The sequence below is a fragment of the Lepidochelys kempii genome, chromosome 2 (genome assembly GCF_965140285.1).
Source record: "Lepidochelys kempii isolate rLepKem1 chromosome 2, rLepKem1.hap1, whole genome shotgun sequence".
Lineage (NCBI taxonomy): Eukaryota > Metazoa > Chordata > Testudines > Cheloniidae > Lepidochelys > Lepidochelys kempii.
The window spans coordinates 40,313,753-40,326,704 of record NC_136381.1 but is presented as its reverse complement, the minus strand read 5'-3'; the positions used below and the strand labels follow the sequence as shown (position 1 = coordinate 40,326,704).

At 40.1% G+C, this 12,952-nt stretch overlaps 1 protein-coding gene across 13 annotated transcripts in view; it reads left to right on the top strand.

The window, feature by feature from the left end:
* The first annotated feature begins 910 nt into the window (after positions 1-910).
* VPS13B (vacuolar protein sorting 13 homolog B) overlaps positions 911-12,952 on the top strand; it is a 922,277-nt gene continuing 910,235 nt past the window's right edge. For 3 of the 13 annotated variants that reach the window (XM_073330465.2, XM_073330462.2, XM_073330466.2), the window contains exons 1-3: positions 911-1,051; positions 3,973-4,150; positions 11,424-11,567. In XM_073330465.2, the coding sequence (XP_073186566.2) occupies positions 4,004-4,150; positions 11,424-11,567 (291 nt within the window). In that variant the 5' untranslated portion in view covers positions 911-1,051; positions 3,973-4,003. Of the gene's footprint in view, positions 1,139-3,972; positions 4,151-11,423; positions 11,568-12,952 lie in introns of all 13 variants that reach the window. The other 10 variants (XM_073330467.2, XM_073330468.1, XM_073330469.1 and 7 more) reach the window with 7 other exon arrangements.

Below are 12,952 nucleotides of genomic sequence, written 5' to 3'. Positions count from 1 at the left end.
ATTAGCTATCTTCCAGGCATTGGGTACAGAAGCTGATTTAAAGGACAGGTTACAAACCATAGTTAATAGTTCTGCAATTTCATATTTGAGTTCTTTCAGAACTCTTGGGTGAATGCCATGTGGTCCTGGTCACTTGCTACTGTTAAGTGACTAATTATGTACTTCAATTATCTGTATTTTATAAATAAAATTATTGTATTTTAAATAAATCACACAGTAGGGTGGAAAAAGGATCCCCCCCCCGTTCTCTTCCCTCATGGTGGAGGTCAGCAGAAAGCAACTCCTGGAGGGGAAGATTTTCTTGTGTGTCCTAGAGCAAGATTTCCAGCCTCATTTGCCACATAGGGAGACTCAGCAGTTGCAAACCCTGTCCCTCTCATAGCAGGTCTATCCCTCTTTGCTTCTGCTGAAGAGTGTCTGGCTTCTTTCTCCCTTTAGTTGGGCCTTGCTGCTGTACAGAACCCTCCCTACTGGCAAGGCTCATAGAAATGAACAGGCTCAGCCTACAACAGGGCTAAATAAGAACCCCATCCCAAGTTATATTACTACCTTCTTCACGTGTGTGTGTGTGTGGGCTTTTATCCAGGCACAATTACCACCCCCATCTCCACTTGTGGGGGTTTTACCCTGGCACCATTTACCCTTCCCCCATCTCCACTCGGGGGAAAGGAGGCTTTTACCTCAGCACCATTTATCTTCCCCCCGATCTCTACCCAAGGGACTTTTACCATAGCACCATTTACCCTCCCACCCCCATCTCCACCGGGGGGCTTTTACTCCGGCACCATTTACCCTCCCGCCCCAGTGATCGCCCTCCCCCGCAGCGCTAAGCCCCCAACGCGCAGCTGCAGCACCGAGGCCAGGCAAGGCGCGCGCGGCGTTCCCGCCTCCCGGTGTCACCGCTGGAACCTTCCGGCCGGTCGGCGCGACCGAGCCTGCGCCGAGAACGCGCCGGAGCCGCTGCGGGGGGGGCGCGTGAGGGGAGGACACCCGCCGGGGAACCCGGAACTGCCTGGCCGAGCGGTAACGGCCGCGGCTGCCAGCCGTCACGGTGAGGCGCTGCGGGCAGGTTAGCCTGGGACGGGGGCTCAGGAGGTCGGCTGCCGGGGTCGGCGGGGAGAGGGCCCTGGGGACCACGGTAGGGGCGGGGAGAGTGCTGGGGGTGGGTGCTGGGAAGGTGGGGCGGCAGCAGCGTGAAGGGGTTGGGTGGCGGCAGGTCGTGGCGAGTGCGGGGCTGGGGTGTGGCCGGGGGAGTGTGGGAGTGTTGGGGGCTTTCACCCGCAGCACAATTACCCCTATCTCTACCTGGGAGGCCTTTAACCCTGCGCCATTTACCATTACCCAAGGGGGAGGGTTGGGGTCAGTCAGCGGTGAGGGGCGAGAGGGGTCGGGGTGAGGGGCAGGTGTTGGGGGCAGGGGATGGTGAGGGGCAAGTGGGAGGGTTGGGAGCAGGCAGGGGTGCGGGGGGTAGGGGTGGTGGTGAAAGCCGGGAGGGGTGAGGGGCAGGAGTGTGGAAGGGCTGCAGGCTGGCGGTGATGAGGGGTGAGTGTGGGAGGGTTGGGGGCAGGTAGGGGTGTGGGGTAAGTGTGCGGATTGGGGGCAGGTGGTGGTGAGGGTTGATGGTGAGGGTGGGAGCTTTGAAGGCAGGTGTTAGTGAGGGGTGAATGTCCTGAAGTATAGATAGGTGTGGAATGATTAGTTTTTTATTGGTAAATGTCAGGAAATGTTAATTTCACAGTAGATAAACCTACAAAAAAATTCCTTCTATAATAATTGAAATTTACAGACAGGCAAAGTAAGAAAAATGCTTCTTGAGAACTTATTAAAGTTTGGTTTAAGGATGTTTACTTTGTATGTTTGACATGTGATGTTGAGAATTTGGGCTTTATGGTTTATAAAGCTTTAACTCATTAAATCTGAACTGCTACTTTCATTAAATAATTATTCTAACTCACCCCCCCATAATTTTGTACAACTGTGAAAATTTAAATAGATAACAATTGAGAAAAAATGTTTAAAATTAAACCAATATTGTTCATCAAAATGATAAAAGAAATAAAAATCAAAATCTGCCAACCCTATTTATAGGATTTGTGTAGTATTGAAGTGGGCTAATATAAGATTGCATTATATGCTGGGCAGTCGTGAAAATAAGATGTGCATGTCTTGTGACTATCCATGTCAAAAACTGTGCTATGCCAAATGCAATTTATGTTTAGCTGGATTTTAAAAAAACGTTGGTTTGCCAAGAGTGGCAGGAAATAGAACTTCACTCTTGATATCTTATAATGAATTTTGGACAATTTTTAAGATTGGTGCTAGTTCAGCCCAAGCCAATGTTCTAATCTGTCTGTCTGTCATCAGCGAAAGGTAAGTTTATAAATTAGCAGGATTTATATGGATCCAGCAATTACTATTTTCCTGCTGTAAAATATTATGTAAGGATATGGCACGCATGCTGTCCTGATGCTTTATTTTTTATATTTTGTACAAGCCTACTACTGGTTCTAATACAAATAGGTTGGAAATTCATGAACACAAATATTTAATATATGTACATTTTGAGTACTGAATGTTTTCTTTAAGTATATATAACCCCAGTTTAGTAAGAAAACAGGGGTTATACTTACTTACTTTACTTGGATTTCCAGAAAGGCTTTGACAAGGTCCCTCACCAAAGGCTCTTACATAAATTAAGTTGTCATGGGATGAGAGGGAAGATCCTTTCATGGATTGAGACCTGTTAAAAGACAGGGAACAAAGGGCAGGAATAAATGGTAAATTTTCAGAAAGGAGAGGGGTAACTAGTGGTGTTCCCCAAGGGTCAGTCCTAGGATCAGTCCTATTCAACTTATTCATAAATGATCTGGAGAAAGGTGTAAACAGCGAGGTGGCAAAGTTTGCAGATGATACCTAACTGCTCAAGCTAGTTAAGACCAAAGCAGACTGTGAAGAACTTCAAAAAGATCTCACAAAACGGCAAATGAAATTGAATGTGGATAAATGTAAAGTAATGCACATTGGAAAAAATAACCCCAACTATCCATACGATATGATGCGGGCTAATTTAGCTACAACTAATCAGGAGAAAGATCTTGGAGTCATCGTAGATAGCTCTCTGAAGAAGTCCACGCAGTGTGCAGCGGCAGTCAAAAAAGCAAACGGGATGTTAGGAATCATTAAAAAAGGGATAGAGAATAAGACGGAGAATATCTTATTGTCCTTATATAAATCCATGATACGCCCACATCTTGAATACTGCGTACAGATGTGGTCCCCTCATCTCAAAAAAGATATACTGGCATTAGAAAAGGTTCAGAAAAGGGCAACTAAAATGATTAGGGGTTTGGAACTGGTCCCATCTGAGGATAGATTAAAGAGGCTAGGACTTTTCAGCCTGGAAAAGAGGAGACTAAGGGGGATATGATAAAGGTATATAAAATCATGAGTGGTGTGGAGAAAGTGAATCAGGAAAAGAGATTTAGTTGTTCCCATAATATAAGAATTAGGGGCCACCAAATGAAATTAATGGGTAGCAGGTTTAAAACAAATAAAAGGAAGTTCTTCTTCACTCAGCACACAGTCAACCTGTGGAACTCCTTGCCTGAGGAGGTTGTGAAGGCTAGGACTATAACAGGGTTTAAAAGAGAACTAGATAAATTCATGGAGGTTAAGTCCATTAATGGCTATTAGCCAGGATGGGTAAGGAATGGTGTCCCTAGCCTCTGTTTGTCAGAGGGTGGAGATGGATAGCCGGAGAGAGATCATTTGATCATTACCTGTTAGGTTTGCTCCCTCTGGGGCACCTAGCATTGGCCACTGTTTGTAGTCAGGATACTGGGCTGGATGGACCTTTGGTCTGACCCACTATGGCCATTCTTACGTTCAAAACTTGAAATAAATTGTCACATTTCCAAACATTGTACTAACTAATGCTAATTTTTAATGTGATCTCTTACTGTTTTTTTTTAGTGCTTGGTGTATAATCCAGAAATCTTCCACAATGCTAGAGTCGTACGTGACTCCTATTTTAATGAGTTATGTGAATCGCTACATTAAGAACTTGAAGCCCTCAGATCTACAGCTGTCACTATGGGGAGGAGATGTGGTTCTTAGCAAACTTGAATTAAAGCTGGATGTACTTGAACAGGTATGTTAACAGTAGCTCAATTTAAAATAAGTTCAGTAAAATGTTCAAGATACTATCTGTAGATCACTCGTCACTTACAATCATTACTATTTTTGCTATCTGTTTTGTTCCTATCTTTGGAGGTTTTTTCCCTGTTGCTCAGCCTTTAGCTGCTCTGGGAATCCTACATCCCCTGTTCTAGTGGATGAACCGGGAAGATTTGCATTTCTGCAAATCACTGGGCTTGAAGAGAGAGCCATCTCTTTATGGAGCATATCCCTTCTTTCAGTGATCTGTCATTTCACAGTACCAGCACTTAACTGAACTGCTTCTCCCTTTAAAAAATATTATCAATCTTTTATTTTACTAACTGAATTTAATGATATTTAAAACCATTCAAAATGTTGTGAATCAAATTAAAATCCTCCTTTTAATGATTTAGGTGCAGATTTTAACTTACGGGACTCATTGCAGAGAGCTTCCAACTTTTTCAGTAGCGGCTTTCCTCTTTCTGCTGGGCTGTGAATGGAAAGACTGTAGTTCTGTAGCAAATTCCCCTCCCTCACCAAGTGTCTGATCCCTTTTGGTGATCTCAGTTTGCAAGTCCATGTCCAGCTGAGTATCCTTGCTTGTATCTGATGTTTCTGGCATATCTAATTTCCTCAGGTCATTTGTCAGTTAATATAGGGTCTCTTTTACCCCTTTGCTGAGCCCTGGCTCAGGTCATATTGATGGCTGGCTCCAAACTTCATATCAGAGGCTTGTACCAACTCAGTTTCTCTTTTTGTGGTTTAAGTTTACAGCACCATTCAAGCTAGCAGCAAGAACACCCTCATCCCCAAACATTCTTCTGTTCGTATCACCAACCATTCATTTGGGTATGGTAAAATGAGCTAAGAGAGTCTCCCAGAAAGTTTTTCCCTCAAAGATAGTGGGACTTCTGAATTATTTTAGCCCCTGAACATTTGTTTTTTCCTCTTCAGAGTTCCTGCAGGATACAAATAGCGTGGAAATCTCTAGTTTTACCTAAATTCTGGCTTGATTCCTATGGCAGTAGCTGACTTCTAAGGCTCTCTGCACCCTCCTGAGTTTTCTCGCAAAGCAGTTTCTCAGTCCCTGAAGTCCTTGCTGCATCTCAGCTTTATTAGCAAATTCTGTGTTGGCCTAAGCTTTCTTGTTATTTCTGGTTCCTGAAAAACCTTTTTGTCTATGGTAATTAAGTCAGTGGTCACCTGTTCAATCCACTTTGCCGGCACAGACTAGGCCTTTTGTAGCTGGGTTTCAAAATATGTCCTGACCCTTCATGTCTTCCTAATCAACAGAGGTTTTGTTTCCAGCTGATTATGTTAGATCTCTGCCTTTGGGCTATCCCTAACTTCTTTCTGAGAAGTTTCCAGATACTATGTTAGGTCTTCTTTTAATTTCTTCTGATGTGCTTTGATTTCTGCTAGTGTTTCACTTATTTGTTCCATTTTGGTTCAGCAACAATAGCTGCTCACGATTTCTCTCCTTGGAAAGTATCCCACTTTGGTGATTGCTCGTATTTCCTCTCCACTGAGTGATAGAGCCTTGTAGGTCAGTTTTCCTTTGAAGGGCACATTGATAGTGTGGACTACTGGTATTTTCTGTGGGTAACTTGTTTTTATTTACACCTTATTCTCTAGTCCTTGTGCAGGTGCATTCACAAACAGCATGTAGGCAATCCGCTCTTTCAGGAATCTCAGCCCACACGCTGCCTGGTTCCTAGGAAGCAGGTCTGCACCTAGAATTGACTTCATTTAAATTAAAGCAGAGAGCAAAACATCGTGTTGCTTTCCACAGCTCCCTCAAAAGGAAACTGCATCACAAAACTAACAAAACAGCATTTCTTCTAAGACTCCTTGAACCTCTGTAGCGCTTAGTGAAGATACTACCTACATTGATGGGAGAGCTTCTAGGTGTAGGTACTCCACTTCCCAGAGAGGCAGTAGCTATGTCAATGGGAGAAGTCCTCCTGTTGACATAGCGCTGTCTATGGAGTTTGGTTGGTATAACTGCATCCCTCGAGGGTGTGGATTTTCCACACCCCTGACCGACATAGTTATACTGAAATAAGTCGGTAGTGTAGATCAAGCCTAAGAAAAGACTTAAAAAAAGAACTAGATAAGTTTCAGGAGGATAGGTCTGTCAATGGCTATTAACCAGGATGGGCAGGGATGCAACGCAATACTCTGAATGTCCGTAGCCTCTGTTTGCCAGAAGCTAGGAGTGGATGATAGGATGAACCACTTGATTGCCTGTTCTGTTCATTCCCCCGGGGCACCTGCTATTGGCCACTGTCAGAGGACAGGATGCTGGGCTAGGTGGACTGTTTGTTTGACTCAGTGTGGCCGTTCTAATGTACTTGTAAGGCTCTGTTTAACAATCCCATCTGGTGATTCCTGCCATAACATAATTACTTTTACTAAGTATAGTAAGTGTACATGTTTTCTGAAGTAGTTGGATTGGAATAGAATCCCTTGAATCTCAGAAAGAAAGCATAGTTTTCTGGTGATCCAGGAAATCTGGGTTCGTTTAATGGCTCTGCCATAAACTTTCTTTTTGTCTGTGGGCAAGTTGTGTAGGCCTCCATCCTGCAAACATTTGCACCTTCAAATCTCACTGAGCTTAGTGAGACTAATTATGTGTGCAAAATTGCTCCCTTGTGTATGTGTTTGCAAGACTGGGTCCTTAATCTGTATGTGCCTTAGTTCCCCACTGGTAGAATGGGATAATCATAGTAAGAAGGAATGTTGTGAGGACACATTAATTATTGTTTGTCTGCAAAGTGCTCAGCTACTATGATGTGTAAAGTTCATGTAAGTATTGAGTTTAATATTTGGTCCATCAAGACTTTCAGCAATTTTCAAGTGGTCCGTGAAAAAAAAAGTTTGAGAACCACAGTTCTAGAGGAAGGCGCTCCAAGCTGGGATGGGGGTACACTGCAAAAGCAACATGAGGAAATGTGCTGAATCTATACTGTTGATGCCAAGTTGGAGCCAGTATTCACTAAACTCAATTGAAAGATTCTCATTGACATCCAGGAAGGCTTAGATCAAGCCCAAAGAGTGTTTCAGTCTCCTGGGCTATCAGGCCACCCTCCTGTTAACTTAAGGTTTTTTAAAAAATAATTTGCAGAATTTTATATAAATAATGCTAATAAGTGCATATAAATGAAATTTAACTTCAGTTCAATTTACCTCAAGAGCATGTGTATTTTTTTTTTCTTTGTTATGCAGGCACTGGTTGCAACTGTGTAGTTAAACCTGAGTTCCATTTTTCACTTAAAGGAAAGATTCAGCATCTTTATGTATGAAAAATACATGCATCCTCATAAAAATGACAGCACTCACTTTTTGAATACAGAATGAATTTTCTGAGAATTTACAAGTAGATCTTTGTTTGGAGTTTAAAGTTAATTAAAATGTGGTCCTTTAAGAAACTTTGGATGTTAGCCTCTTCCTTGTCCCAAATGATCTTGAATGGAATAATGGAGACTCTTCAAAATGTTTATATAATTAAAATTAATTGAAATCTTGTACATAGATTATAGTGGAAAAAATTATATTTAAATTAAGTTATTAACTATTTTGTATTACTATAGAAATCACTAGCTCAGGCAACTTTTAAGGGGGGTGGGCATTGTGGTATCAGAAGAAACTCAACAAATCATAATCTTTCCTTTTACAGCTGTCTTGCATGCAACGTTGCTATTGGTTGAATGAGTCAGTAGTGTGAGGGAGACAGAATACATGTCCGGCATTCTCTCCGGTGGTGGTATTACTGTATTTTTCTTACCATTGAATCTAGGAGTCCTACTCGTGGACCAGGACCCCATTATGCTAGGCACTGTATAAACACAGAACAAAAAGACTGTCCTTTATAGATTATTTGATCTAGTTACACTGCTGTTTAAAGGTTCTGTGGCTGCATTATGATTGTGCTTAAAGGACTCTCAGCTGTGCTCAAGGTAGCACTGCCGGGGAACTGAAGCAGAAATGCAGAGAGATCTCTAATTGCATACAACCAATGGGACTTTGGGGCTGAACAGCTTCTACCTTTTTCTCATATTGCTGGTCTCACCAAGACAGCTTTATAAATTAATAAGTCAATTGCAAAGTAAGGAACATATTCACCTTACAGTTTGATAGTTTTACGCTGCTTTGGCAATGCAAAGCAGCAGTAAATCTCACTTAACAATATATTCTGACTGCTTTGTGCTTCTCTGGTGTATTGGTGAATCTGCCCTTAAAAGTAAAATAAAATAATGTTTTGAAGTTGTTGTATATCTTCAAATCATTAGAAGTATTGAAAGTAGGGATGTAAAATATTAACCGGTTAACCGGTAAGTATTGGTCTTACTGTTAACCCACCCTAACCGTTAACCCGCTATGTGTGGGTGTCGAATGGGTTCTCCTGCCCCAGGCCGCGGCAGCTGGGAGCAGCCCCAGCAGGCCCTGGGAGCTTCGTGGGGGGTGGCCAGCTGGGCAGCAGGACTGCATTTAGGCTGGGGGCGGGGCAGGGGCTGCGGGCTCTGTGTGTGTGTGGGAGGTAAAGTAGTCCCCGGTCTTCCTCTGTGCCACTGGAAGGGGTACGGTTGCAGAGGTAGACGGTGCGCTGGTCAGGGAAGGGAAGCTGCTGCTGTGGTGGGTGGCACGGAGCATCTGCGAAGGCTGCATTGGGACAAACTAGATAGTTTACAGTCTGGACTCTGTGTGTGTGTATAATTACTGGTCTGAACTTTATTCTGTTTGCATATCAGAAATCTGATCAAGTCATGATCACTTGTACTGAAGCTACCATTAATATTTAGATCTGGTTAAGGTTACCCTTAAGAGAAATCCAAATATGTACAGAAATGCACGGTTAAAGCACCCAAAGAACCTTAACTCTACCTTGTAGCAGTACCATAAAGGGAAAATATGAAAAAAACCTGTCTTTAAAAATTAGTTTAACCTAATCTGGGAACTGCAAACACAAAATGCCTTTATTATTATTGTGAGGCATCACTGTAATATATTATTTATAGAGCAGAATCCTGAATGTGAGGAAGACAAGTTTTGATATTAATATGGAAGTAGAGGTAATAATACTTAACTTACCTACCTGTCCCACAGGGATATTGAGGGTTCATAGATTTTTAAGGCTAGAAGAGAGAACTAAAATCATCTAGTCTGGCCTCCTGCATAACACAAGCCAAAGAATCTAACCCAACAATTTCTGCATTGAACCTGTATATTGTTTGAGCTACAGCATATATCTTTTAATGTTTGTATACTACTTCAAACATGTAAAACATTATGTAAGTGTTAAGTATTAAGCAAATGTAATCTAGTATAGTTACAAGAAATATTATTCAACATTCCATGTAGTACTTAGTTTAATGGGAAAAGATTTCATGAGAATGGAAGGGGAATAAAAATAAGGCCTCTGGTATGTTTGTTTGTTAAATTACTAAATGTGGCGTGCACACTTGTTCTGTGTTGCCTCAATTATCATTCTTAAGTACCACAACAAAGGGTTTGCATTATATCACTGCAGAGACAATTATTTGTCCAATTAGGATAATGTCAGACAACATTTGAATCAACATTCCTTTGACACAGGAAGGTTAACTTACCTTCTAAGTATATAGGCAATCTATCTCTCAGTGTTTTGCTCCACTTCCTGCTTTCAGAAGTGTGTTTTTCTTTTTTTTTTTCCTTCATTCAAAGGATTTTTCCATATCTTGTAGGAAGCTTTGGACACAAATGGGACTTTGAGTTAAATCCATCTGGTAAATAGTGGAAAAAAGCTCTTTCAGAATGTCTTTTAAAGTAAACTTAGAATTCCCACATGTAAAGGCAAATCAGTGTCTAAATAAACATTGCTATACTGATGATTGGCATAGAAATTAAATATTTGAGAAACAAGAAGGCTAGCTTATTTCTACAACTCAATTAAATTGCAGCTCGTACTGGCCTGCTATTTTCCTTTGTGAAAGCCTCACCTGTATGTTGTACATTTTTTATTTTATCAGGCTGTTGGAGAGCTTAGTGCTTCTTATTCTTCCCTGCTTGTTTGGGCTGTTGGAAAGCTGATGTAATGTGATTGACTCCATTTGTTATAGGCAGCAAAATGACCTACAACATTTTGAGTACAGAATGAATTTTCTGAGAATTACAAGTAGATCTTTGTTTGGAGTTAAAGTTAATTAAAACGTGGTCCTTTAAGAAACTTTGGATGTCAGTCTTTTCCTTGTCCCAAATTATTTTGAATGGAATAATGGAGACTCTTCAAAATTTTTACATAATTAAAATTAATTGAAGTCTTGTACATAGGTTATAGTGGAAGAAATTCTTATAGTTTAAAAAAAAACCCTGAATGTATTTCAACCTGACCATGTTCAAAAGATTTGTTTTATATACAGTGTGTACAGAAACTCTCATCCGTGTGTCAAATAAACCACAAAGTAAATCTTTGCTGTGTGGAGTGTAGCCTGATTCGATTAGTCTTCCCATGTTGATCTCCTTTCCTCTTGTTTGACTTGTTCCCTTAACTTCAAATATTATGTTAACACTGGAGGAAAAGAGTACAAACTCAACTTTATAGATAAAAAGGAACCAACAAGTTACATATGTAATAAAACCATAGCCCTCATTCTTTAAGTACCTGCTCCATCTTTGTGTTTATCATTTCTTGCTGTCTTCCATGTGATTTGAGCCTGTTCCTAATAGGTACAGAGCACTTGCAACTCCCAATGAAGTACTAAAAGGTTTTAGGAGTAAAAACCTCTTTTCACCGCTATGCATTTTTTAATATAAATCTGTAACTCTCCATGCACTCCACAGGCACTATAGAAATAATACAGCATGCGTATGAATATAATTAACTTTCATTGTTAATTGTTGTGAGTATGCTCTAGTTATGTTTCTAGAGTAGTGATGCATTTCACTGTAGCTGCATATAAGAGAGACTGTGTTTTAAACCTTCTTTAATTATCAGGGATATAGTAGAATCCAGATGTTTTCTTTCAACACATAAGCACAATAAATGTGTGTGAGTAAATGCATGTGACCAATTATTAACTAAAGTGTCAAGAATTATGCCATACATAACTGACAGTGGAAAAAAAGAACTCTTGAGGGTTTTTTTGTGGGGAGGGCGCAGGCATGAAGTGGCTCTTAAGATTTTATTCTCGTTGTTTTTTTTGTAAAGTAGCAAATGTGTCCTTGACAGTTGTGATTTTGTTTTTAATTAAGTTTGAATATCTAATTGGTTAATTCGTGTTTTTTAGGAGCTGAAACTACCGTTTAGTTTTTTAAGTGGACATATTCATGAATTACGAATCCATGTACCATGGACAAAACTAGGCTCAGAACCAGTTGTCATCACTATCAATACAATGGAGTGCATCTTGAAACTGAAGGATGGAGTCCAGGTAGGAAGCCTGTGATGAGTTTATATAAAATATAATTGTTAAAATTGAGGGTTTTTTTAAAAAAAATTGATAAAGTAGTTAATGTTGTATTACAGGAATGCTAATGTCTTTTTGTCTGTCATGTCTGGCCAAAAGTCTTTGTCTGCACAGAAGCAGTAATCATGGTTAATACACAAGGACTGCAATGCTTTCTATTCAGATTTTCCTTTTTCTTTCACTTTATTTGCTGTAAAATTTGCCTGCAGGTGTAAAAGCAGGTTAATGAATCTCTGCCAAAATTTTCCTATGACTAGGTAGCAAATGAATCTCAAGAGCAACATAGCATCCTAAGTGCTTCCAACTTTTACCACCCAAGAAGTTATGTCCTACTGCTGGATTAAGTTATATAGAGCATCACTAGGCTGTCTCTTCAAGAGATGAGTTATTACTATAGGAATGCTTTATTAAAGTTCATATTATTTCAGTATAGCTATCTTTTCTGTTTTGATGTAATAAGTTATTGGCTTAAAATATAAAGTCTTCTTGGAAGACATTTTTTAGTGTCTTTTAAAAGCTTTTTATTTAGTTGTTTGTGACAGACGCAAAACAACATTTCGTGTCTGTAAAATTTTCATTCCACCACAATGAAATCTGGTATCATACGAGCAACTGGATATTATTATATTTTGCGTATATGAGTTTAAAAAAAAGTACAGTGCTTTGTGAAATATGCAGTAGCATCTTGCCATACTTCAGCATTCATTGTCAATCAACAAATATGTTGGAACACTTCAACACTAAAGCACGTTCTAGCTTTCTTTCTTTGTCTAAACATTTATTTCATTTCAATAGATACTCCAATTATATTAATTTAGAGTCCTGGGAAATAAACATATGATTTACACATCTTCTGTGGAACTTCCACAATTTGCTTAATGAACGGTTAATATTTGATACCAATAGTTCGATATCTGAAAGTAATTACATTGGAGAACATTTCTGCATTACATTTAGGTGATGAATGTTCTGTAATGAAAGTCAATCTATTTCTGGAATTAGAGATTTTTGTTTTGTTTTGGAAAACCTGGTCCTAGTTATGCCACCCATGCAGTGCTCTCTCTCTCTCTTTCTGTCTCTTTCATATATATAGCTATATATTTTACGTATATATAAAAACAACATCCAGACACTAAGTATTTTTTCAATGGTAAGGTAGAGGTTTCAAAGCCAGATGTCCCATAAGAAACACATTTTAGAAGCAGCAAATTACAATTAATTGTAGAAGCTGCGGAAAAAGATTTGTAACACATGACTTTGTGCAACCAAGAACTAATATTTGATATTGGACCATGCAGATGGCTACTGCTGGTATGATCCGATTTCCTGCTTGCATGGTATTTGAAACT